This window comes from Oncorhynchus tshawytscha, linkage group LG01 (assembly GCF_018296145.1).
Source record: "Oncorhynchus tshawytscha isolate Ot180627B linkage group LG01, Otsh_v2.0, whole genome shotgun sequence".
Lineage (NCBI taxonomy): Eukaryota > Metazoa > Chordata > Actinopteri > Salmoniformes > Salmonidae > Oncorhynchus > Oncorhynchus tshawytscha.
In genome coordinates, this window is record NC_056429.1 from 62,001,257 (window position 1) to 62,028,997 (window position 27,741).

The window sequence follows — 27,741 nt, forward strand, 5'->3', positions numbered from 1 at the left end:
AGTTAAACTATAAATTATTACTCAGGCAAGCCTTGAAGCAGCTTGGAATTTAGACCAAAGGATATCCTGGTTTTGACTCCGGATACATAGTATGTATATACTGTGTTCTTATGTGATCTGTGAATCATTTCTCTCCTCTCCGTTTTACGAAACTCTGTGGCCAGTCTGAGCTATCAGTAATGTATGAAATCCATCTCAGCAGTGTCTGATTCTAGGTTACAGCTGACATGTGTTAGTTCTGCTGCTAAACTGGGTTGTCTCAGTTCATTCTAGGCTGCAGCTGGAGATGTTTTGGAGTGACTTTTTAAGGTTTAGTATGCAGTGGTAGGTGGTTGAATTTGTTTTGAAGATGTAGTTTATTTACTGTTTTAAATTCATGCAACAGGTGCTTTGTTTTTGAAAATGAGAAACATCCCCAATGACCTTTGTGTTTTTTCCTTTTGATGTTGAGGTTATGGCGTGGCTTTTTGGACAATACCAGTCCATGTATATTTAAGTGTGCTTTACTCTTTGCAAACTGGTTTATGTTCTGAAATTCATATCATAAACATCACTACCATGGAATGCAACATGGACTGCACAGTTTGTATAAAAGACAGATACAGTAGATATATGAAAAGAAAATAAAGCAATGTTTGGGATCACAGCTTAATAAGAGCCACCTCATCTATAATACTGACACATTCTTGGATGTTTGATCAATGTACCCCACTGGACAAAAACTGGTTAAATCAACGTTGTTTCCACATTAAAAAAAATAAAGTCATCAACGTAAGTGAACTTCATAACCCTAACATTTAACCTAATCCAATTACATTATTATTATTTTTTATTTCACGTTGAATTCACGTGACAAAACAAAATGTAAGTCAAGACTCGATGTTTAACTGACATCGGTGCCCAGTGGAATGGTCCTGCTGAATAACATTGTCAAAACTAAGTCATTGCTAGTGCTAGTATGGTTAACCCAGCGAGGCCAGGAAAGAAGCTTTCCATTGGCAATACTAAATGAAAGTCCTGTGCTCTAGTGTTTCACAGCAGCCGAGGCCCGGCCTCCTGAGCTCAACTCCAGCCCACTCATCTGGTTCTATTTAAGGCCTTCAGTGTCGACTCTTATGATTGGCGTACACAACCCCCCCTACTCTTCCTCCAGCTCCAGCCCCAACAAGGAGAAGGAGGCTTTTTAACAGACTGTTTATTTTCCAGGGGAAACCGTTCCTTTCTCCCGCTGCACTGTTCTATCGCCAACCGGCCGCTGCTCCTGCTCTTTCTTTCTCTTTCTCTCTATTGCTTTCCTCTTTTTCTCTCCATCCATTCCTATTTTTCTATCTCAAGTTTAGACTATGGATGAGGCCCCCCGACAGCTTAGAATGGATTCTCTTCAGTAAACTGCTTGATGTATTTTGGGAGACTTTCAGTTTAATAGGCGTTCCTTTTTGACTCTCCAGCTATATGGCCAGACTCTTGGGAAAATGCACAGAGCCCAGCGTGTGTTCCCATTGGCTGAGGTCTACTGACAAATTGGCCTATGGCGCAGAGGGTGCCCGGCGGTCGCTCTCGCGGACCCATGACCGGGAGCTGGCTGACAGCGTGTTTTTTCCCATCAACCCCAGGTTTGGATGGTGCCGATCCTATGCTACTGGAGCAGTACATGGTGGTGGCCAACTATGAGAAGCAGGAGCCGGCGGAAATAAGCCTGCAGGCCGGCAAACTGGTAGACGTCATCGATAAGAGCGAGAGTGGTGAGTGACCAACCTACACACACACGCATGCATGCAGGCACACACGCACGCACACACACAGTGATGCACACCTATTCATGCATACTTTCCAGCCAGCATCCACATTTTCATTTTCACCTCTCAGTCTGGGGTCACGGTCTTTTCTTCATCCCCAATAGTTCCCCTTCTTCCTCCCTTCTCCCCCCCCCTCTCCTCTCCCTTTATGTCCACAGCCTTCAAACTGTGCCTTAGCCCTGGAGGCTCACTTTGGCCTGCAGAGAGGCCTGTTTTTTTTACCCTTGTTGGTTTAGGCCGGGGCCAGAATGTTGCCTTCTGTAGGAGGAATGTCTCCCAGACTCCTATATTAATTATCCAGCTCACTTTAATGGAAAGACAGAGAGACATGCTCGATTTACATATGCCAGCTGCACGGGGTCCTGAGTCAGCTGTTTAACCTCTGAAAATGGAGTGCGAGGAGCTGATCCTCAAAAGGAACTGAAAATAATCTTCTTCTGGCCCTTGTTGAGATTGATTAAATTTGGCTTTTTCACAGTGAAAGGTGATAAATGTTATGCAGAGCTTAGTCTGTTGACTGTTATGCATATCATGCCCTCCAGTAGAATCAATGAAATGGTCTACTCTTTATAAAGTCCTGTATACATATGTTGATGGTCTTACTTGATATGACCGTGTTTACTTTTGCCTATACACTTTGACCCAGTTAAGACTCACTAACTCTTGCGCTATAACATACAAACACACCTTACCATTAACTGAACCACAGTTTCAGCTGACGCAGCATAAGGAAACCTGTCTGGTTTTCCTTTCCCTTCAGCAGAATGAAATAAGACGTTTTGTCATCTCCATCTCCAAAGCCTCTAGAGCAAGAGACATGCTCAGTAACAGAGGTTGACGTCCTGGCTTAAATGGTGTTCCCAGACAGTGAAGCAGTAATGTGACTCGTGTGTTCTTCAAAGGGGAGGGAAACATTGATCAGAAAAGCAATTTGACTTAGGTTTCACATTGGGTGTGAGTAAAACCCCATGCCATAGAGGCCTAAAGGAAGAGAGTCAATTGACTCAGACTGCTTTGAAGTGTCTGTACCCACCCGTTGAGTTCTTCCGTTTATTTTTCCTTCTTGGTCCAGTTGGATTTGAGCCCACTAGGGAGTCACTTTGAGGCAGATTTCCAAACACCTTGAAGTCCTTCTGCCCGAGGCCTTGACTTAGGTCCTTTCCTCCATAATAAGCATAGAGCTTGATGGATGATGCTGGTGACTGGGCTATTGAAGGCTGCAGTACAATTAGATAACTACAGAGTAAATATGTCACTGGTCAGAGAGTTCACCCACCTGCAAGTCTAACTGAATCACTGTCTGATTCATCGGTGTATAACCAGTACTGTATAGATGGCATTTGGCATCAACAACTCAAGCACTATAGGCAGGGGACTCCCAAGTATTGCAGAGGTAGCTAAATCAAAACCCATCAGAGCACTGTCTGAAGCCTGTAGTGTTCAACATAACAGTTAGCATTAGCTGAAGCCTGTAGTGTTTATCAGAACGGTTAGCATTAGCTGAAGCCTGTTGTGTTCAACAGCATGGTTAGCATTAGCTGAAGCCATGACACCTCCTGGACAGCATTGGAAGAAGGCTAAGCTGCAATATGGGTGACATCAGTCCTAAGCCTCATGCCAATTCTAAGAATTACAGGTGCGTGTAAAATACTGCAGTCCATTTAGTTCAGCATCCATCTCTCCCAGAATAAGTTCATGTATTTTATGGCATCTGAGGTTGATTTCTGAATCCCAGACTTTCAGTGCTGAAGAAGTTAGACATATACTTTTTATGAACCCAGAGCTGCTTAAATGTATCCAGTACTTTGCTGTGAAATGACAAAAGGTGCTCAGGTATTTATAGAGTCTTGGGGAATTCTTTAAATGGTGTGAATATGGTGTTGATATGGTACTATGCTTCTCTTACAGAGCTCTCATTTGTCCAATGAAGAAGATGGCTTAGAATGGAATTTGTCCTTATGTCTGTGTAGTGTCTGCATGGTGTAAGAGCTATTATTTTGTGCTCTACTTACCATGATGGTTCTCTAATTTGAATGTAGAAAGCATGTTGGTAAGTAACTCTATGTACTTTTCTTGTACAATGTAAATATCTAACTGATTGCACTGTTACCATACCCAAGGATAATGCAATTTTAATGCAAAAGATTACCCATTGCACTAAAGGAATGGCATATTTCCTTACCTTGGATCAGATAAAATACTTCTGACAGGGGCTTTGAATCTAAGTCAGTTCATGTAGGCACGTTCAGCTTTCTCAGCTTTCCATGTCCCTTTCCAGGCCAAACCATTATTTTCATTTGCACTGGTTTGTTGATACTGCTTTTGCATATTGGCCTTCAGTCAGTGTCATAGCTGATGATAATTCATGTTTTGGTGAGAGGTTGTTCCTGGTTATTAGATCAGGTACTGTACCTTGTAAATAAACATAACTCAGAATGGCAACGTGTATTTTTATTTTGATATTTATATTATACAATTCTTGTAAAAGGCCAGGAATGCTGCACTGCCAGGACTCATCAAATGCAGAGAAATTGGGCAAGATCTATATTTTTGGTTATGTCATTTTCACAGAGTTGCAAGAAAATCAGCTGCCACTTTTTGGGATACTCAAAAGCAGTGTTCCATAAATGTTTTATCCCTGATGCCCTTGCAGTTTCTTGTATTTGTTTGATTGCAATCCCTCTGTATATTTTCACTACGGAGTTAGGTCAGAGCTTGCCAGAGAGAGACACTGACTTTGGAGAGGAGAGGAGTGTGGGGCAGGGAGAGAGTCAGGGGGAATATGGAAAAAGCCCTTTCCTGCCAAAGTTAGCGGTTCAGAGAGGTTGGTTCATTATAATGGCTTAATGGATCCTCCAGGATGCCTCCTCAACTTACAGTGTGTTAAAGAGATGATAACCAGGGCTAAGCTAAGATAGCACACCACTTTTGAACCTTTACTTAACCAGGTGGGTCAATTAAGAACAATCTTTTTATTTGTCTACAGTTGAACTTTTCTTGTTATCGAAATGCATAGGAAAAGTAAAACATTTGCCATCACATTTCCCTCTAGAGGTATGCTACCTACTCTACACCTCAAGGGCAATGTTAGGCTAGCCTTGCCCAGTCCAACCCAAATAATATCCCTCTAAATCTCTTCTGACCAGTGTACGTTTACACCACTCAAATCCTAGATCGGCTATTTAAATTGTAATTTGACAAATTAACTCCAGGAATGTCTGTGTCGGAGAGGGAAGCAGCTTGGGTCTGTCTGCCCCTCAGGCTCCCCATAGCTCCCCTGTACCACCCTGCATGTGTGTTCGTCTATAAACCAATAGCCTGCGTCAGTCAGTGGTGAATTCTGGGAACACTTTGTACGGTATTTTAGGCTTAAATGTTAAGGCTCTGTCCCAATTATTTTCCTTGTCTCTCTTTTCTTGTCTCCCTTCATTCTTGATGGACCATGGATACGTTGAGGAGGTACTCGATGGGTTTCCAACATGTATTTCTCTCTGCGCTTAAATCCTCTCAGATACTGTAGATCAGTGTTCATGAGGAAGAGGAGTTGTCAATAAGGAGCTGTTTAACACAATTGGGAACAAGCTTATGCTATGGCCAGACGATGGACATGAAACAACGGATTTGTGAGGTGCCTCTCATTTAGGAATAACAATTCAAGTTAAATAGCATTTATGGGCGCCCCACACAAGCCATCTGTGCTGCCTAGAGCATAGGGCTGCAGAAGTACGTAGCTTTAGAAAGGTCAGCACACATTCTAGAGGGGATCCTTTCACATTCTAGAGGGGATCCTTTCACATTCTAGAGGGGATCCTTTCTCATTCTAGAGGGGATCCTTTCACATTCTAGGGGGCTGCATTGGCTGTTCCTTAGGTCAACATTAGTACTTTTTCGCCTCCCAAGCTTAACAGAACCATCGCTGGAAATTGGACCCAGTATTTTATGAAAACTGGAAGTGAATGTATCGAACTTTATATATTTTGTACTCTATACAGTGTTTATAAATACAGAAACTTGAAATGAATGGGGTTTTCTCCTGCAGTGCTTTCCAGTGGGATCAGATATCTCCAGTAGTGCTGAGGCTCAGCATTCCACATCATCTCAAGCCCAGAGAAATGCTTGTCACGCTAAAGGTTGTAATCTTCATATCACATCTGTAGCATGAGCTAATATTTCAAAGACTGACCCCAAAACACAAAAACTTGTTTTAGTAAGTTACACTTGTGTTTTAGTAGCAGTTAAAGACAGGCTATTTGATTCAATGTGAGACTTTGGATATCTATAAATAAAATACATGCAGCACAGTAGAGCCTGAGGCACCTCAATCCTGTGTTAAAACATTGCATATTGTAGTTTAGATGAGTACATATGGTATACATTCACAGTAAGAAAATCGAAAGTTGCTGGCCTGTTCGCATTTTTGTCTTGAGCAATAAATGTGTTGTTGATTACAGTAATATGGAGGCTGCGGAGTGCTGAACCTGATATAGTGTTTCCAGACATCAGGTACTGCAGGGGAGACAAATAGGGCTCAGGCCCTCCTCAACAGATAGGTTCCTCTATTTTGCCCTCCCTCTTAGAAAGAGACAGGGGCAGAGGGGATATGAGTAAAGCTTTATCACTTTGAAGTCTGAGCCAAACATCTGTTCACTTGCTCCACTTTTTCCTTTCAAGGAATATCCATCCTTACTGTAGCAGTACCACTTTCCTTTTCACCCTAGAGCCAAATTACGACACACATGGCTTACATAATTATCGTCGTTTTTTTTATGATTCATTGTCTCTGTAAACAAAACAAAGAAACTTTTTTTTCAAAAGTGTTTGTTAGTGTTTTTGGCTGTGTAAATGAGACTGACGTCAACATTTCATCCAGGCAAAAGCCTAATTAGATAGTTGGCAACCACATCCTTTAATTTAGTACATCCAGTGTAAACTCTGTTGGCTATGTCAAAAATGAACTTACAACATTTATTTGTCCTGTCCTGAGTTGTTTCATGGTTTCTTTGCAGTGCAATCACATATGTTGTTTTGTATTGTTAACTCAGTGATTAGATGAGGAGAAAAGCACTGCATGGACCTGAACATAAACATTATGAAATTGCTCCTAATTCAAGTGAATGTTGTTTGTTATGTTTATCTGTCACTGAACCATTTGCAATGGATCCTTGCAATTTCCCTTAAAAGCTCGTTCTTGAGAACTACAGTATAGAAAGGAAATAATATTTACTTCCTCAGCACAGCTAGTAACGCAGACTTGAGACACAGATGATAAAGATTCGTACAGCTGCAGAAGACACAGACACAGACACAGATGAGGATGTTAATGGAGATGACATACATATGGTAGATAGACAGACACAGATAAAGACACAGATGTAGGTGTAGTCGTATAATATATCTCCACTTCCTCCGCGTTGGGTCCAGTCCCAGCCCTGCTGGTCAATGTATCAAATTATACATAATACACACAAAAATGCACATGCATATACACACACACACACACATCCTGGGATACGGAAAACGTGCATATCTCACCTTTCAACAGCTGTATGTCTACTTAGTACCAATTTTTTTTATACATGTCACCAAATCATTTTCAGGGGGTTCATCTTTAAATGTATGTTTCTGTGTGATGGTATGTTGCCAAAATACCTTTAATTTGGTCAAGAAAATGCAACAAAAACAGTTGTAGCACTGATATATTAACATTTATTCATTACTGAAAGACCAGAGACAATTTTCAGGTTCTCTGTAATACACGCCTGTGTGTTATAAACCTGCATTGGCAAGGAAATATACTTGTATTGCCTCTTTTGAGGTGCAGTGAACTCAGCCTAAGCCCCTGCCAAATGAGAACAAGGTTGAAAAATAAAGTAGAGGCAGTCATAGCCATCAATAACAGAGTGTATTTACTCAAACGTCTTAAGGGACAGACACGCAGGCATGTACATTTTAGTCATTTAGCAACTGCTCTCATCCAAAGTGACTTACAGGAGCAATTAGGGTTAAGTGCCTTGCTCAAGGGCATATTGGCAGATTTTTCTACTAGTCGGCTCGGGGTTTCAAACCAGAAACCTTTTGGTTCCTGGCCCAACGCTCTTAACTGCTCTTAACCGCTTAGCACCTCTGAACAGATTGCCAGCTATAATTTGCAAACCAATTCTACGTGTAGAATTGCATGAAAATGTCGGACACCCACCGGTGAGTGGTCCCTAAAACACACCTCAGCGAACGAATGGTAGATGAACAGCAGATCGACATTCGGTGGGGTGTGTGGCTGCCTTATTAAAGTGGCCATAATGTATATTCATATGTCTAACTTTCAAATGTGCTTTCAAATTAAGGTACCACATTCCTATACCTTAATCCCATATTTCCCATATTAGCTAGCAAGACCTCAATTATCTCGTACCCCTCTACATCAGCTTGGTACTGATACCCCATGTATATAGCCAAGTTATTATTATGTATTGTGTATTTATTACTTGTATTATTACATGTTATTAATTTTCTATTATTTATCTATTTTCTCTCTCTCTGCATTGTTGGGAAGGGCCCGTAAGTAAGCATTTCACTGTTAGTCTACACCTGTTGTTTACAAAGTGAAGTGACAATAACTTTAGCCAGCCAACAGAGAGGAAGAGGCAAAGCCATTACATTTTTCCTACTACTATAGCTGGCTAGCCAGGTGGGTAGCAGACTGAGGCTAATATTATAGTTCTGTCATCATCGGCATTATGGGAATACTTGTTCTATGTGGCATAGTGACACGGCAACAGTCAGAGGAGTGGTGGGGGGTACGTTAATGTCAAAAGTTAACCGCACTCTCGTGTCCAAAGAATGCTAGCTAACTTTTTTAGAAAAAGAAATAGCACATTTGAGAGGGAATTCTCACAAATAAAATGTTGCAATCAATTTAATAAGCGCATTAACACACTCCAGACTCTGCATTGTCAGGGAGATACTGCACACCTCAGCAGTTGAAAGACTCCAGTCCAAAGTACTGTAGACATTTATTTTAGCTCTCCGTTCTCCATTTAATTTCTTGGCACCAGGTTTGTATGAAGCCACAGCCTTGGTGTAAAAATTTAACACATTACATGGTTTGTTAGGGCCTTGAGCCTTTGCCAATGCGGGGGCGCAGGGCCAGATCCAAACAGCAAGGCCTTCTAGTATGTAGACCCACACAAAGTCAATCTAAAGTAACATTTAAAACTGCTGCTGAAGCATGTCTGATTGCATTTCCAGTGAACACTCATGTCTTCATAATGGGGGATGTGAAGAGCTGTTGGCCATCTTGGATTCTGCTTTCCACAACAAATAGAGCATTCGTGGAACGCCACATCACAGAGAAGGTTTGCAAGGGTTTATTTGTAATACATTTTTTGTGATATCCAATTGTTAGTTACAGTCTTGTCCCATCCCTGCAACTCCAGTACGGACTCGGGAGAGGCGAAGGTCGAGAGCCATGCATCCTCCGAAAGACAACACTGCCAAGCCGCACTGCTTCTTGACAAACCGCTTGCTTAACCCAGAAGCCAGCCGCACCAATGTGTCGGAGGAAACTCCGTACAACTGGTGACCGTGTCAGTATGCACGCGCCCGGCTAGCCACAGGAGTCGCTAGAGCGCGATGGGACAAGGACATCCCGTCCGGCCAAACCCTCCCCTAATTCGGACATCGCTGGGCCAGTTGTGCGCCGCCTCATGGGTCTGTGCCCCAGGCCAGGATCAAACCCGTGTCCGTAGTGACACCTCAAGTACTGCGATGTAGTGCCTGAGACTGCTGCTCCATTCAGAAGGCCCATTTTCGAGGGGTTTTGTCATTTCACTCTCCTGCAGAGAACAGCCATGACCTCTCCAGAGCTAGGCGACAGAGAAATGGTGTTGAAAAGCCTATGTGGCAGCAGCCAAGGGGCTGGTTTTTCAAAAAGTTATCTGATCGGATTACCCCTATCGGATAGGATTTAATGTTAGAATTGACATAGGGATAAGGATTTGGTAATCCAATCTGATCTTTAATCAGGAATTGTAGGCGATTAGGATTGTTTTGATCCCAAAAATCATGAATATTTTGATCCCACTAGAAGGGTGGATTCAAGGTGGATTTGGAAAGGTGACAGGCACTACAACTAAGAAATGTCAATGTATCTAAGGTGAGGAGGCTTCAAAAACGTTATTACATCTAAAATCCAAAGGTTAATTATGTTAAATTGACTGCAGTAAGGTATGTGGTAAGTCATGTTAAGTGTCAAATAAATGCATCTCAAATCAAATCACATTTTATTTGTCACACACCCATGGTTAGCAGATGTTAATGCGAGTGTAGCGAAATGCTTGTGCTTCTAGTTCCGACCATGCAGTAATATCTTACAAGTAATCTAACCTAACAATTTCACAACTACCACCTTATACACACAAGTGTAGAGGAATGAATAAGAATATGTACATAAGAATACGTGAATCAGTGATGGCCTAACGGCGTAGGCAAGATGCAGTCGATGGTATACAGTATATACACATGAGATGAGGAATGTAGGGTATGTAAACATTATATAAAGTAGCATTGTTTAAAGTGGCTAGTGATACATTTATTACATCAAGACGCAGTAGATGGTATAGAGTACAGTATATACATATGAGTTGAGTAATGTAGGGTATGTAAACATTATATCAAGTGGCATTGTTTAAAGTGGCTAGTGATACATTTATTACATCAATTTTTCCATTATTAAAGTGTCTGGAGTTGAGTCAGTATGTTGGCCACTCAATGTTAGTGATGGCTGTTTAACAGTCTGATGGCCTTGAGATAGAAGCTGTTTTCGATATGCTGATAGAATTTAGGGAGCCTTGTTTTGAGATTAGCCTTGTTAAAATGCCCAGCTACAATAAATTTGTAAAAATCATTTTACATAGAGCCGAATTAAGTTCTTTCAGGGCCGTCGATGTGTCTGCTTGGGGGGGAATATACACGACTGTGATTATGATCGAAGAGAATTCTAAGTCAGGTGAACAAAAGGATTTGAGATCCTGTATGTTGTTATGATCACACCACGTCCTGTTAATAATAAGGCATACACCCCCGCCCTTCTTCTTACCAGAGAGATGTTTGTTTCTGTCGGCGCGATGCGTGAAGAAGCCAGGTGGCTGTACCGACTCTGATAACGTATCCCGAGTGAGCCATGTTTCCGTGAAACAACGAACGTTACAATCTCTGATGTCTCTCTGGAAGGCAACCCTTGCTTGTATTTCGTCTACCTTGTTGCCAAGAGACTGGACATTGGCGAGTAGTATATTCAGGAGTGGTGCGCGATGTGCCCCTCTACAGAGTCTGACCAGAAGACCGCTCCGTCTGCCCCTTCTGCGGCGCCGTTGTTTTGGGTCGCCGGCTGGGATCTGATCCATTGTCCTGGGTTGTGGGCCAAACAGAGGATCCTCTTCGGGAAAGTCGTATTCCTGGTCGTAATGTTGGTGAGTTGACGTTGCTCTTATATCCAAAAGTTCCTCCTGACTGTATGTAATAAAACCAAAAATTTCCTGGGGTAACAATGTAAGAAATAACACATAAAAAAAACAAAATACTGCAGTTTCCTAGGAACGCGAGGCGAGGCGGCCATCTCTGTCAGCCCCGGAAGTCTTAGGGAATCTACATAATTCTAAGTGATATGCAGGCTCAATTTTTTTCAAGGTACCTTTATTCATGTATAGTGAACAAAAATATAAATGCAATATGCAAAAATGTCAATGACTTTACTGAGTTACAGTTCATATAAGGAAATCAGTCAATTGAAAGAAGTTCATTAGGCCTTAATCTATGGATTTCACATGACTGGGCAGGGGTGCAGCCATGGGTGGGCTTGGGAGGGCATAGGCCCACCCAAACACGCAGCCAAGCCCACCCACTCGGGGAGCAAGGCCCAGCCAATCAGAAGGAATATTCCCCCAGAAAAAGGGCTTTATTACAGACAGAAATATTCCTCAGCAACCCCCCCACCAACCCTCTTCAGACGATCCCAAGTTAAAAAGCCGGATATGGTTGTCCTGGGCTGTCGTGGTCTGCAGTTATGAGACCGATGGAAGTACTGCCAAGTTCGCTAAAACAACGTTGGAGGCAGCTTATGGTTCTCAGGCAACAGCTCTGGTGGGCATTCCTGCAGTCATCATGCCAATTGCACACTCCCTCAAAACTTGTGACATTGTGTGACAAAACTGCACATTTTAAAGTGGCCTGTTATTGTCCCCCCTACAAGGTGCACCTGTGTAATGATCATGCTGTTTAATCAGCTTCTTTATATTCCACACCTGTCAGGTGTATGGATTTTCTGGTCAAGGAGAAAATCTCACTAACAAGGATGTAAAATTGCTGGGATATTTTCTTCAGCTCATGAAACATGCGACCAACCCTTTACATGTTGCATTTATATTTTTGTTCAGTGTAGTTACTCATTTCTGTTTCCCCAGGTTGAAATAGTACCACAGCCTGTCCAGTAGATGGCATGGTGTAGGCCTGTTTAAAGCACTGAAAAACTGGATTCTGTGATCTTGATTTTGTGGTATCTGGATCAGAATGATCCTATACGATTATTTTCTGGGGAAAAAACGGCTTATAAACAGCCAGATTTATCTGATCCTGGATAGCATGAAATAGGATTACAGAATCCGGATCATTCTGATCCCCCCCAAAAAAGTTTTGAAAAACTGGCCCTTGGGGTTGGTGCGATCAAGGTGTTAGGTTACTGTCTGTAGCCATTCAGGCACTGAAAACACTGGTCTGTGTATTATTTCACATCCACTGAGTGACTGAAATTGACTCAAATGTGCCAAGTGAAGCATGAAATGACTCACAAGGCCTTGGAACGTACATCTCACTGTTAATCTAATAATAATTTATTCCCATGCACTTCAAACTTCAATATTTTCTTACTTTATTTTTCTGATGAAGCTGTCCTGTGTATGCTCAATACTGTATCTTTCACCCAGACCTGTGTCTAGAATCCAATTGACTGAATAATGCAGTCACATCCCAAGGAATTCAATCATATCAAGCAAGACAATGATAATGGAGATTTGAGCTACTGTACCAGTTACGTCCCACCGATTTCAGGGGTAACGAGGCTAAATCGAGATTTAAATCATCACAAGGACATCCAAAACCACACTGTCCTCCCTTTGAGGCTGTTGGCTTTAAGGCTAGGATGGCGCTGCAGAGCTGTATAGCTGCCGTCTAACGAGTTCCTGACCAATTCTGCTGTTTTGTGTGATTTCCTATGACCGAAAACAGCTTCTGGACATCAGAACAGTGATCACTAACCTTGATTTGGATAAAGATTTCTACTTCAACGAGTCAACAGCTGTGGATGTACTGCTCATTCCGGACCGGGCCCTAATCTCCGGGATTCAAAAGAGGAAAAGGCAACGCCAGAGAGGCAAATGAGCGAGCTCCCTGACGAGACTAAGACGGCGAGTAAGTAAACACTCCCCCCACCCTCCATTCTTTTGGCGAACGTACAATCACTAGAGAACAAGCTGGACGAGCACTGTTCGAGACTATCCTATCAACGGGATCTGAAGAATTTTAATATTCTATGTTTCTTGGAGTCGCGGCTGAACATGGTTAATATACATTTATATTGTATTGTCAAGACCAAACGGCAGTTTCGGTTAAGGTTAAGGGAGAGGTGTGTGTCTCTTTGTTAACAACATCTAGTGTGCAATCTTTAATGTTAAGAAAGTCTCAAGGTTTTGCTCATCTGAGTTAGAATACCTCATGATAAGCTGCAGACCATACTATTTCCCAAGAGAGTTTTGATCTATATATAGCTGTCTATTTACCACCACAAACCGATGTTGGCACTAAGGCTGCACTCAACAAGCTGTATAGGGCCAAAAGCAAACAAGAAAATGCACTTCCAGAGGCAGTGCTTCTAGTGGACAGTGTTTTCAATGCAGGGAAACTGAAATCCGTCTTACCTCATTTTTTTATCAGTATGTCACCTGTGGAAAGAGAGGTGAAAAAACTCTAGGTCACCTTAACTCCACACACAGAAACGCATACAAAGCTATCCCTCGCCCTCCATTTGACAAATCTGACCATAATTCTATCCTCCTGATTCCTGCTTACAAGAAAATACTTAAACAGAAAGTACCAGTGACACGTTGAATAGGGAAGGGGTCTGATGAAGCTGCAGGACTGTTTCGCTAGCACAGATTGGAATATGTTCTGGGATTTATCCGATGACATTTAGAAGTTTAGAACATCAGTCACCTTCTTCATTAATAAGTGCATCGATGATGTCCCCACAGTGACCATACATACATATCCCAACCAGAAGCCATGGATTATAAGCAACATTCGCACTGAGCTAAAGGCTAGAGCTGCAGCTTTCAAGGAGCGTGACACTAATCCGGATGCTTAAAATAAATCTCGCTACGATCTCTGACGAGCCATCAAACAATCAAAACCTCAATACAGGATTGAATCCTACTACACCGGCTCTGATGCTTGTCGGATGTCATTAATTAATGCATCGATGATGTCCCCACAGTGACCATACATACATATCCCAACCAGAAGCCATGGATTATAAGCAACATTCGCACTGAGCTAAAGGCTAGAGCTGCAGCTTTCAAGGAGCGTGACACTAATCCGGATGCTTAAAATAAATCTCGCTACGATCTCTGACGAGCCATCAAACAATCAAAACCTCAATACAGGATTGAATCCTACTACACCGGCTCTGATGCTTGTCGGATGTGGCAGGGCTTGCACACTATCACAGGTTACAAAGGGAAACCCATCCGCAAGCTGCCCAGTGACGCGAGCCTGCCAGATGAGCTAAATTCCTTCTACGCTTGCTTCGAGGCAAGCAACACTGAACCAAGACCTTTAAACAGGTTACCATTCACAAGGCCGCAGGGCCAGATGGTTTACCAGGATGCGTACTCAAGTTGGCAAGTGTCTTCACTGACATTTTCAACCTGTCCCTGACCAAATCTGTAATACCTACATGTTTGAAGCAATCCAATTCACATTCTGGACCCAATCCAATTCACATTCTGCCCCATCAGATCCACATGTGACACAATCTATATTACATTTCACACTGCCCTCTTCCACCTGTACAAGAGGAACGCTGTTCAGCACCAGCGGGGACAGACAGCTCAGCATTCAACACCATTGGCCTCCAAGCTCACTAAGCTCAGGACCCTGGGACTGAACACTTCCCATTTCAACTGGATCCTAGACTTTCTGACTGACCGCTCCAGGTGGTGAGGGTAGGCAACAACACATCCACCACTCTGACCCTCAACCCAGCGGCCCCTCAGGGGCATGCATAGTCTCCTCCTGCACTCCCTGTTCACCTACGTCTGTGTGGCCTCGCTTGTCTCACACACCATCATTAAGTTTGCTGATGACACCACAGTGGTTAGCCTGATCACAGACGATGAGACAGTCTATAGGGAGGAAGTCAGTGTGGTCCTGGCAGTGTGCTGGCAGTGTGGTGCCAGGACAACAACGTCTCCCTGAACGTCAGCAAGACAAAGGAGCTGATTGTGGACTTCAAGAGATGGAGGGCCGAATATTCCCCCATCCACATTAATGGGCTGTAGTGGAGCGGTTTGAGAGCTTCAAGTTCCTCTGTGTCCACATCACTAAGAAATGTTCATGGTCCACACACACCAACACAGTTGTGAAGAATGCACCACAATGCCTCTTCCCTCTCACGAGGCTGAAAAGGTTTGGCATGGGTCCTCAGATCCTCAAAAGGTTCTACAGCTGCACCATTGAGAGAATGTTGACTGGTTGCATCACCTCTTGGTATGGCAACTGCTTGGCAGACGACCGTAAGGTGCAATAGAGGGTAGTGTATACTAGAGATTGACACAGGAGTGAAAAGTCATTCCTGTCCCCTCTTGTCCTGTCAATTTGTTTCCTGTGCTGTCCCGATCCCGCAACATTTATATAACCCTGTAAATTTCCTGTCCCATCCCGATAAAATCACTCCCTTCCCGTTCTAACTTTTAAGCGCAGAAATCATAAATAACTTCCTCTGTTAGCTGCTCGTCTGTCTGTCCCCGCTCTGTGGCACCATCGCATTAGTGGAAACCAAGACTGTTCGCAGGGCAAGCTAGGTTGTAGCTAGATATTCGAGTCGCATCAGGGACTATTTTAGCTAACCCCTAACCCTTTTCCTAACCTTAACCTAATTATCCTAACCTGATATGTTAATTATCCTAACCTGCTGTGAAAAGTCACTTATGCAAGTCAAAACCGGCAGTTATGCCTTGAGAACAGTCGTGGTTTCCACTAATGCGATACACCTGCTCTATGTGTGAATATCCTAGCAACTGCTTCCTTTGGCTCAGAGCTCACGAGACAGTTGCTTGTACAAAGCTGATAACAACCACCTTACCTACGCCTACTTACTTACCTAGAGTCTGATGAATTCATGGATATAGACATGTGTAATTATGTACGTCTATTCGTGCATCTGATTTAAGTAGTAACTGGAGCGAGAGTGAGCCGACGGAAAGGCGAGGGGGGAAATCGCCTTTTTATTTTGTATACATTTTTATTAAGTTAACTACTCTATATTAGGCCTATACTGTTTTCTTTATGAAATGCTCCACACATGACATATTTATAACCCTTGCGTTATTATTATTATATCCACATGTTATAATTGTTCTATTATTTATATTTTCTCTCTTCATTTTTGCAAAGGTCCCATTAGTAAGCATTTCACTGTTAGTCTACACCTTTTGTTTACAAAGCATGTGACTAATAACATTTTGATTAGAGAACCTGTCGGTGATAGAGAATAGTTCATGTTTTCTCCATATCCATTAGTCTTTCAACCACCCCAGTCATCCAAGGAACATTTTTGAATCAGGGTCTATTAACTAGAACAAACATTATTCCTGAAATGGAGGAGGAACACTTCTCTAAAGTCATTTATACGATTATAAACCATACTGAAAGATGCTGTCCTAGTCGACAAGCACCCCACAAAATCTCAATTGACATCCCTCTCTCTGTGCCCCCAGGCTGGTGGTTTGTCAGTACAGCGGAGGAGCAGGGCTGGGTCCCTGCCACATATCTGAATACCCACAGCGACACACGAGATGACCTGGAGCTGGGCGCCTCCAAGTCCAGGGAAGGTAAGAGCTCCACACCCCTGTGAATACAGGAAGAAAACCTCAACATCCAGAATACAGTATACAAGCTGCACCACAAAACAGACCACGTTAGCTTTTGTCACTTCCAGCAACTGTGTGAAATTTGTGGATGTGCAATATCCCACAACCTCCAAGACCGCTGTACCCCCACTACTCCCATCTCTAGATGGGTACAGTAGTCTGACTACCACCCCCGACCCACCAACGACTGACGTTAACGTCCGACTTTCACCCAGTGTGAACAACCTTCTTTGTGCTGCTGCCACTATAAACACCCCTGAAAAAGCGAGATAAAGATAAATCATGTCAGTTTATACAGACTGATTATGAAACAAAACTAGAAGATATTGATGAATGTTGCTCTGTCTGTGCAATGGTTGAATGCTGCTATATTCTGCATTAAAACCTACAAATCAGCGTCAGCCTATTGCAGACAGTCTGAGCACTGATGGAGGGATTGTGCGTTCCTGGTGTAACTTGGACAGTTGTGGTTGCCATCCTGTACCCGTCCCGCAGGTGTGATGTTCGGATGTACTGATCCTGCGCAGATGTTGTTACACGTGGTCTGCCACTGCGAGGATGATCATCTGTCCGTCCTGTCTCTCTGTAGCTCTGTCTTACGCATCTTACAGTACGGACATTGCAATTTATTGCCCTGGCCACATCTGCAGTCATCATGCCTCTTTGCAGCATGCCTGAGGCACGTTCACGCAGATGAGCAGGGACCCTGGACATCTTTTGGTGTTTTTCAGAGTCAGTAGAAAGGCCTCTTTGGTGTCCTAAATTTTCATAACTGTGACCTTAATAGCCTACTGTCTGTAAGCTGTTAGTGTCTTAACGACTGTTCCACAGGTGCATGTTCATCAATTGTTTATGGTTCATTGAACAAGCATGGGAAACAGTGTTTAAACACTTTACAATGAAGATCTGTGAAGTTATTTGGATTTTTATGAATTATCTTTGAAAGACAGGGTCCTGAAAAAGGGACGTTTCTTTTTTTTGCTGTGTTGAATATGGCTTTAGCTGAAGATGTTGAAGTTTGGAGGCTATGACAGTCTAATGGTGAATCTGTCCCTCATTGGGAAGACTGTCACATTAATGAATAACACTTGGACATGTTCCTACTTAGGGTGGTCATATTTCATCATTTGTTTTTATTTTCATGAGTTCTGTAATACCTATAATCGGCCTTAGATTGACTCATCCAATATAATGGTCATCATTTTCAATATAATGGTTATCATAATGGATATGATTTTTTGACATTAGTGTTCTGGAGGAGTATGTGGGTCAGTTGTTGTATATTTTTGAACAGGGACTTCTTTTATTTCCTTTTTTTCAATAAATGTACATTTGCCCTGAAATCTGAACTGCCTGTTCATCTTCGAGATTAGTGCTCTGGTTTTAGTGATGGGAAGCTTTTTTTGAATTAGATATTTTTATAAGCCCTGCCGTTTATAGTGTTGGCATGTGACAAAAGATCATTCCCATCTCCTGCATTTAACTAACAAAAACAATCAACAATTATAGACCTGGCATAGAGCTGCTGCCAAAGGGATTCAGCTGGTCTATTAATTGGATGGCATTCCCAAGCAGCAATGTGTGCCCCAGATGCTCGTGCAGGACAGGATGGGATGGGAAAACCATGATAATAACCATACTAATTACAAGCCACAGAGAATCTGTCCATAGTTTACATTTCCTGTATAACGTGCATTCACCCGCTTCATCCACCAGTCCTTCTAATGTAATGTGGTGTTATTGTTTCCATGTTCGCCATGTAAGTAACTCAAGTCGGTCGTTTAGTTGATTCCATGTTGTTTGTACAGTGTGTCTTTTCTGTTTATCTGCCAATTTGTGTGTGTGTATGTGTCTCATCACCATGTGCGTGGGTCAGTCACTAAGCACCGTAAGGCCCATCTGAAGAGGCTGGACCGGAGATGGACCCTCGGGGGAATGGTCAGCAGGCAGCAGAGCCGAGGTGATCAGAGACAGGGCGCCAAACTCCTCCTCCTCCTTCACTGCTCATCCTTCTATTCTCTGATGTCCCATTTTCCTGAACCCACTGTACCTTGTCCTGTCTTATCTTTCATACCTGATGCCTAATGTCTTGGTTTGTGTCGTATACTGTCTTCTACACCATCATGATCCACATCCAATAACCACTAACATCGTTCTAAACCAGGTAATTAACAGTCCAGACATGTCATTACAATGCTAAATTGGTTTTTACATCCACAATGGTGGTTTTCAGCAGTTACAGGTTTGACCTTTTGCTAGAAGATAAACAACGGAAAACATTGACCATCTTGTTGTTACTCAGTTTCTGCACTTGAAAGCGGTAGTGTTGGAAGAGATTGTGTCATATAAGCGGTTTATTTTAATTAACGGCTATGTGCAACTCCAAATCTTTTCTGAATTACAGCTATAGAATCACAACAATCTAAAAGTTGGTAGGCCGCATTCAATATTTTGCCACTTTAGTTGGCTTTGTTACGAGCCAAATTAAACATGTACACATACTCTATGTACTTTTCAAGAGAGCTAAAAAGCCAGACGTTTATCAACTAGAGGTGTTTAGAGCAAGCAGGTCTACCGACGGATCAGGCTAATGGAGAATTGTATTCATCTGTTGGAGTAAGAGTGAAAGTGTTTGTGCTTGCACACATTACACTTGCCTCGAGACAGGTTTTTTTGACAAGGGATGCGGGTTGGATTGCTGACAGCGGTGTGAGGATAGGCTATTTGAGTCCAGCCCAAGGTTTGTGCTTGGCAACAGTGTCCACAGCGCGCAAAAAAAACGAGCAGCCTCTGGAGTAAAAATAACTTTTTCAACTGCAGGAACTAAATCTTGCCTGTGGGGGAAAAAAGCAGAAATAGCGCTGACTGCAGGAAAATTGTTTATAAAAGTTATGCAGGCGATGCATGTTGTGGTTAACATAACATCTTATTCAGAGGTTCCCCCGACTGTAGGCCCCTGTAGGGAGTGCCCTACCAAGCCTTAAACAGAGAGACTGGAAGTCCCATAAGTCAGTGCAGGGGAAAACAAAGCATTCAGGAAGTGGCCTTTTCGGTTTTATTTACAAGGCCCTACATCGTCCTATTTCTTTGCAAGTAAAATACATTTTTACTGTATCCTTATTCAGTCCTTATAAATCCCTGATTGAGACTCAACAGGAGTTGAGGAAAGGAGAGAGTTATTAGATATCAGATAGGAATCCAGTCATTCCAGTCTTCGCATGCAAATAGGACATCTCCTCTCTACACCATTGGGCTGTGTTCCCTCCGCCTGTCTATGTTTTACAGTGTGATGAGATGAGACCTCTGGTCTTTAATGACAGGAAGTACTCTGGCCTTTTGGGAAATTACAAATCAAGATGGCATCTCTGTTCTCTATCATCTGCTATGTTTACAGAGGCTGACCGCTACCACACCATTAGTCCACTCTGTCATTAGAGCTGTTTTCACCATTTCAAGAGATCAGTGTTTGAGTTTATTTTGTCCCATATTTACACTTAGTAATTAGCAATCATGACATAAAGGCAATGTAATTATCAGTTGCTGCAGGAAGACATTTACAGTATGAAGTGAGGGACATCATATTGTTAATTAGAGTTTCCCCGATTATTTAAAGCCTTTGATGGTAAAATGCTGGATATCGTTGTGGATCTGACAGAATCAATCACATCGGAACTACACACAGAAATGTCATCAAGTCCACAGAATTCTATACTTCAAGCCTATATGCAGTATGTCTTTATTTACTTTCACTCACGCAGAGGTGTTTCTACAATCGTTACAGTTCCTCCTATAGTTGACATATTTTTCATTTGTTTGAGTAATGTTTTGTTTTTGAAGCAGTATAGGACATTTGAAACTGACGTGAGTCTCTGTGTTCCCACGTCCTCTCTGTGGCCCGACAGAGGAGAAGTATATGACGGTGCAGCCATACACCAGCGAGGGAAAGGATGAGATCGCCTTTGAGAAAGGAGTCATCGTGGAGGTCATCCAGAAGAACCTGGAGGGTTGGTGGTTCATTAGGTAAGGCCATGATTTGTGTTCCAACCACAATATAAACTGTTGCCTGTTTATACTGTCTCTCAATTATGGTTATTCTCACGCATGACCACCCCTCTCTCCCCTTTCCTTCCATTCTCTCTTCCTCTCCCCAGGTACCAGGATAAGGAGGGCTGGGCCCCGGCCTCCTACCTGAAGAAGGTGATGGAGGACTTCTCTCCCCGTAGTAGTAATAAGAAGACCCCTTTGACTGGCCCGGTGGAGATAATCAGCAACATCATGGAGATCAGCAACCTGCTGAACAAGAAGGCCCTGAGTGAGAAGGACGTGCAGACAGACGGCCAGCCAGAGGACAACCCCCTAACCACGCCCTCCCTGGTCAAGAGGCAGATCAGCCTGCCAATACCGTGCTCTAGCTCGGACTTCAGCCCTGGTGCCGCACTGGTGGATGTTAAGGGCAAAGTAGAACCAGCCTCTCCAGTCATAGCCCGCATCGCTCCTCACAGAATAGATATCGGTGAGTTGTCATTCAGAGACTGAATTGGAAGTTATAATGGTTTGTTAAACTAATACACTCACAAAATGTTATATCTATCAAATTTTGTTCTCTCTAGGCTCCCCAATCCTCAGACAAAAGCCACCTCCTCGCAGAGATACAACTCTGGTCAGTATGAAACAAATCATAAATCCTCTTTAGATGTAAAGTCCCCTTAGGGGGCGATCATAATTTTCCTGTACAGAAAATTATGCCAATTTTGTACTCTCAATAAATATGATCATATCTATTTTACAGTTATGAGGAAGGTGGAATCTTGTAGTTAGTCATTTATAATTTGATTGTTACTATATGAAAAACAGCGCCACCAACTGGTGATGGACTCCGAAAATGAAGGTTCTGGTTTAGATAAGGGAAAATCATTCTGGGTACCCGGTTAGAGGCACAGTGACAATCAGGACATGGACTCAAGTTCAACCCTTTTATTGCCTCAGACACACACAGCTTTATGGTGTAGTTGAATGAATGGTATACTGAGAAATACAAAGAAACGAAAAGGTTTATGGCTAGGTGTAAATACTATGTAATAGCAGATGATGAGTAATAATGACATAAGCAGCAATATGGCATATTATACAGTAGCATAATGACAATAACAACTAGCAGCAAGGGTTTAGCACTAGTACAAACTAGGATGTAGCAGCATAGCCTAACGTGAAATAGCATAGCATAAATCAATTAGCATGAGGGAGCAGGTAATAGTAACAGAGTAGCATAGCTTAGCAGTAATGGCAAATGACTAGCAGTACTAATCAAGCAATTAGCATTAAGTATTGATAGCGCATCATTAGTCTTAGCAATTAGCTAACAGTGGTAGACAGTGTATAATTTTCTTATGAAGTGCAAAGGTAATAACTATAAACCAGCAATAATAACTTATAAATAGCAGTAAACATGATAGAAATTGTTCATAGAGTGCAATGATAATGGCTATAAACCCCAGCAACAATAGCAGCAGTAGCAGTAAAATAACAGCCAGGCTGTTATTTGGCGGCTGTTAGACAACCGCCATTTTAGGCCATAGGGGCCCATTCTAAGGGAATTTGCACATGACCTCAACTAAACAAACAAGTGCAGGAGTTATTAGCGTGTTTTAACCACTACTATGTAAATGGTAGATTATTGGACACTCAACAAGAAGGTCTGACGCTCTTACACTTCAGTGTTGTGATGCCAAAATTCTAGCAAAATGTATAGCGCATAGAATTAAAAAGGTATTGTCAGATATTAATTCTAATCAGACAGGTTTTTTACATGGACGATAAATTGGAGATAATATAAGACTGGAAACAACAGAACACTTTGAAAAATCTGGGAAACCAGGCCTGCTATTCATAGCTGACTTTGAAAAGGCTTTAGAGAAAGTACGACTGCAGTTTATATATAAATGCCTGGAACATTTCAATTTTGGAGAATCTCTTATATAATGGATTAAAATCATGTATAATAACCCACGGTGTAAAACAGTAAATAATTGTAATGGGTGCGTAACTGGTGGAATTGAAGTCAAACGCAGGAGAGCAGAACTTGGTAAATAGCCAGAGCCGTTTAATAAACATAACTACCGGCATACAAAAAACAACAAACACATGGGCACAAAACCCGTATCGCACCAGTCACACAATGCACACGTACTTACAATAAACAATTCCCAACAAGGACATGAGGGAAACAGAGGGAAAATATACAACATGTAATTAGGGAATTGAAACCAGGTGAGTGTGAAAACAAGACAAAACAAATGGAACATGAAAAATTGATCGGCGATGGCTAGAAGACCAGTTACATCGACCGCTAAACACCGCCCGAACAAGGAGAGGAACCAACTTCGGCAGAAGTCGTGACAATAATGGCTACTTCTGAAAGTTTTAAACTGTTGAGGAGTAAAACAAGGTTGTCCACTATCGGCATATGTATTTATTATGGCCCTCGAAAGGTTAGCTATTAAAATCGGATCCAACAATAATATCAAGGGGTTAGAAATCCTGGGTTTAAAAACAAAAGTGTCATTGGACGCTGATCATTCATGGTTTCTTTTAAATCCACAATTTGGATCCCTCCACAGCCTCATAGAGGATTTGGATTACAACCTAATTATGATAAATGTACTAAATTATGTATTGGATAACTAAAAATACAACTTTTACATTACCGTGTAGTTTACCAATTAAATGGTCTAATGGTGAAGTAGACATGCTCGGTATACATATCCCCAAATAAATACATGATCTCCCTCCAATATATTTTAATAGAAAGTTAGCAAAAATAGATAATATCTTGCTACCATGGAAAGGGAAATGCCTGTCTATTTGTGGAAAAATCGCCCTGATTAACTCTTTAGTCATATCGCAGTTTACCTATTTGCTTATGGTCTTGCCTACACCTAACGAACAGTTCAAATTAAATGGGCCTATTTATATAATGAATATGAATTCGGAGGGCAGAAATTATTAAATATTGAAGCATTAGACTTTAAAGGCTAACTTAAATGTATGGAAATGTCTCCTCTACCCAAACATAGGAAAGGGGAAGGGGGAAGGGGGAAAAGTAGGGAACTTGTCTGTCAGCCCTGCATTAAAGACCATAATTGGTTAAAGAAAATTGTGATAAATAAAAACGTATAGAAGTTTCATTTAAGGACCAACAAATTGACAGTTGTGCCATATAGATTGCAAAATAGTAACGAAGAGATTTTCGACGTACGGATTCCATGGTACGTGTTTATGAACTGGTACACAAAATGACATCAGATTGAAATCTTAGAATTGTTCATTTTGAATTATTATACGAAATTATTGCAACCAGTAGAATGTTATATATATGGGGGATACAATCTTCCCAGCTCTGCAGATTTTGCTGTGAAGAGACAGAATCAACCCTTTTTTACTGTCCATATGTAGCTTGTTTTTGGTCATAGATGTAGGAATGGCTGAAGAATTGCAACATTTACCTGGAGCTAACTCTGCAGATAGCACTACTGGGTGATCTGAAAAGTCATAGTCAATCGATCAATAATATAATACTTTTAGCAAAAGTGTATATTTTTTATTTACAATCTGTAAAAAATTATGAGAATAGAAAGGTTCAGAACTTTTGTGAAACATCACAGCACAGTTGAAAAATAAATGGCAAATATGAATCCAATATGGATGGTGTTAAAAGATAGATGGGAGGGGTCGAATGAAGCTGAAGGTTGGGAATAATAACAACTAATAACAACAAGATAACTAATGTAAAAAATATTATTTATGTATGTATATGTGTATATGTTTATATATATTTGCAAAAAAATATACAGGGGATTGGAAGTGATGCTGACATTGTCTTCAGACATTGACTACAGTCTTCCAATTCATGCGGTTGAGGCCAGGGCTCTGTGCAGGCCAATCAAGTTCTTCCACACCGATCTCCACAACCCATTTCTGTATTAACCTCGCTCTGTGCACGGGGGCATTGTCATGCTGAAACAGGAAAGGGCCTTCCCCAAACTGTTGCCACAAAGTTGGAAGCACATAATTATCTAGCATATCGTGCTGTAGCGTTAAGATTTCCCTTCACTGAAACAAAGGTGCCTAGCGGGAACCATGAAAAACAGCCCCAGACCATTATTCTTCCTCCAACAAACTTTACAGTTGGCACTATGCATTCGGACAGGCAGTGTCCTCCTGGCATCCGCCAAACCCAGATTTGTCTGTCGGACCGCCAGATGGTGAAGCTTGATTCATCATTCCAGAGCACGTGTTTCCACTGCTCCAGAGTCCAATTGTGGCGAGCGTTACACCACTCCAGCCTCATCTCTTGGCATTGCGCATGTTAATCTTAGGCTTGTGTGCGGCTGCTCGGCCATGGAAACCCATTTCTTGAAGCTCCCAACGTACAGTTATTGTGCTGACATTTCTTCCAGAGGCAGTTTGGAACTCGGTAGTGAGTGTTGCAACTGAGGACAGATTATTTTTATGCCCTACATGCTTTAGCACCTGGCGGCCCCGTTCTGTGAGCTTGTGTGGCCTACCACTTCACGGCTGAGCTGTTGTTTCCACTTCACAATAACAGCACTTCCAGTTGACCGGGGCAGCTCTGGCAGGGCAGAACTCTGACAAACTGACTTGTTGGAAAGGTGGCATCCTACAGTATGACGGTGCCACGTTGAAAGTCACTGAGCTCTTCAGTAAGGCCATTCTACTGCCAATGTTTGTCTATAGAGATTGTATGGCTGTGTGCTCAGTTTTATACACCTGTCAGCTGCTGGTGTGGCTGTAATAGGTGAATCCACTATTTGAAGGGGTGTCCACATACTCTTGCATGGCTATTGCCGAAATTCTCTAATAACCTACAAACCACACAGAAGAACAATGTAAACACTTTACCATTTAAATAACAATAATAACATGGAAAGTATAAGTACAAAGTATTAGCCATTTAATAACCATTGTAAAAAGCGAATTACCCTCAACAACATTATGTACATGACCTGGTGGGTGAAGAGAATCACTTACTCATCATCGACGCATTCACATCACACCAGGGAGGTTCAGAGTTTAGAATCCTTTGCAGAAAAGAGCCGATAGAAATGTCCAGTTGTGGTAGAGTAGCCTACTCCTTTCACTGGAAAAATGAAACTGACTTTTGACCCCGGGATGGGCCTGATTCTTATAATTTTTAAAAAGGTTTTTGGTGTGTTTAGCAGATGCTCTTATCCAGAGCGATTTACAGGAGCAATTAGGGTTAAGTGCCTTGATCAAAGGCACATTGACATATTTTTCACCTTGTCGGCTCGGGAATTCGAACCAGCGATCTTTCGGTTACTGGCCCAATGCTTTTAACCGGTAGGCAACCTACCGCCCTTACATCAGTTCCGGCCTAAAGTTCCTATTGGCTCAAGGTCAAGGTGGACCGGGTCAAGGGTCCCATGAAAGGTCAGAGGTGTGACCTGTAAACAGACACTTCACTCCTCCAAGGCAGAGGTGGAGAGCATCCTTCCCACTGCAGCAGACTTTCAGTAAATGTAAGCAACTCTATACTCAGGGGGAGAGGATTTTTAACACTACGTATATTTAGAAAGTATTTGAGTCATTTCAAGGCCTATTCCTCAACTTTTGTTGACCTAGTCCTATTCCTATTGAGTCATTTCAAGATCTATCCTCAATTTCATATTTTCATATTTTGATCATATTTTTACTACTGAGTACATTAGGCAATTTATAAAAACATTTACAAGAATGATGAGATTGTAATCTTTCTTGCAGCATTACTAGTTATTCTTTATGGCCTTCTCATGATAAATAATTAATTTTGGGTATGTCTATTTAGGGGGAAATCGCCAAATCTAACAGGATCGTTATTTTAAATTGGAAGTTGAACTCTATGGCCAATTATTATTGTTTCCTTTTAACAGTATCAGCTGTGCAATTCACATAATGCTGTAACATTTTTTTCCACTCAGGGATTCAATTTACCCTCGCCACCAGAGCCCCCTACTGTTGAAGCAGAGTACTACACCATTGCAGAGTTCCAGTCCGTCATTTCAGATGGCATCAGTTTTAATGGAGGGCAGAAAGCAGATGTAAGCTTCTTTTATGTATACTTTGGAGTGCATGCATGTCCAATGTGTTATTGTTTTTGACCTTGTTCAGTTAAATTCTTGAAATTTACAGATACTGCAGATACTGTGGCTTATTCTTTTTTCTTTTTTTTACCCCTTTTTCTCCCCAATTTCATGGTATCCAATTGTTTTAGTAGCTACTATCTTGTCTCATCGCTACAACTCCCGTACGGGCTCGGAAGAGACGAAGGTTGAAAGTCATGCGTCCTCCGATACACAACCCAACCAAGCCGCACTGCTTCTTAACACAGCGCGCATCCAATCTGGAAGCCAGCCACACCAATGTGTCGGAGGAAACACTGTGCACCTGGCGACCTTGGTTAGCGCGCACTGCGCCCGGCCCGCCACAGGAGTCGCTGGTACGCGATGAGACAAGGACATCCCTACCGGCCAAACCCTCCCTAACCCGGACGACGCTAGGCCAATTGTGCGTCGCCCCACGGACCTCCCGGTCACGGCCGGTTACAACAGAGCCTGGGTGCGAACCCAGAGTCTCTGATGGCACAGCTGGCGCTGCAGTACAGCGCCTTTAACCACTGCGCCACCCGGGAGGCCTGATGATGCCTATTCTTACCAATGAATTCTCTCTGTTCT

At 42.2% G+C, this 27,741-nt stretch overlaps 1 protein-coding gene across 1 annotated transcript in view; it reads left to right on the plus strand.

The window, feature by feature from the left end:
• Positions 1-27,741, plus strand: part of LOC112254573 (SH3 and PX domain-containing protein 2A) — a 77,141-nt gene that overhangs the window by 46,672 nt on the left and 2,728 nt on the right. The window contains exons 7-13 of the mRNA XM_024427279.2: positions 1,614-1,742; positions 16,841-16,954; positions 18,870-18,953; positions 20,896-21,013; positions 21,145-21,506; positions 21,604-21,653; positions 26,989-27,108. Coding sequence (XP_024283047.1) covers positions 1,614-1,742; positions 16,841-16,954; positions 18,870-18,953; positions 20,896-21,013; positions 21,145-21,506; positions 21,604-21,653; positions 26,989-27,108 — 977 coding nt within the window. The remainder of the gene's footprint in view (positions 1-1,613; positions 1,743-16,840; positions 16,955-18,869; positions 18,954-20,895; positions 21,014-21,144; positions 21,507-21,603; positions 21,654-26,988; positions 27,109-27,741) is intronic.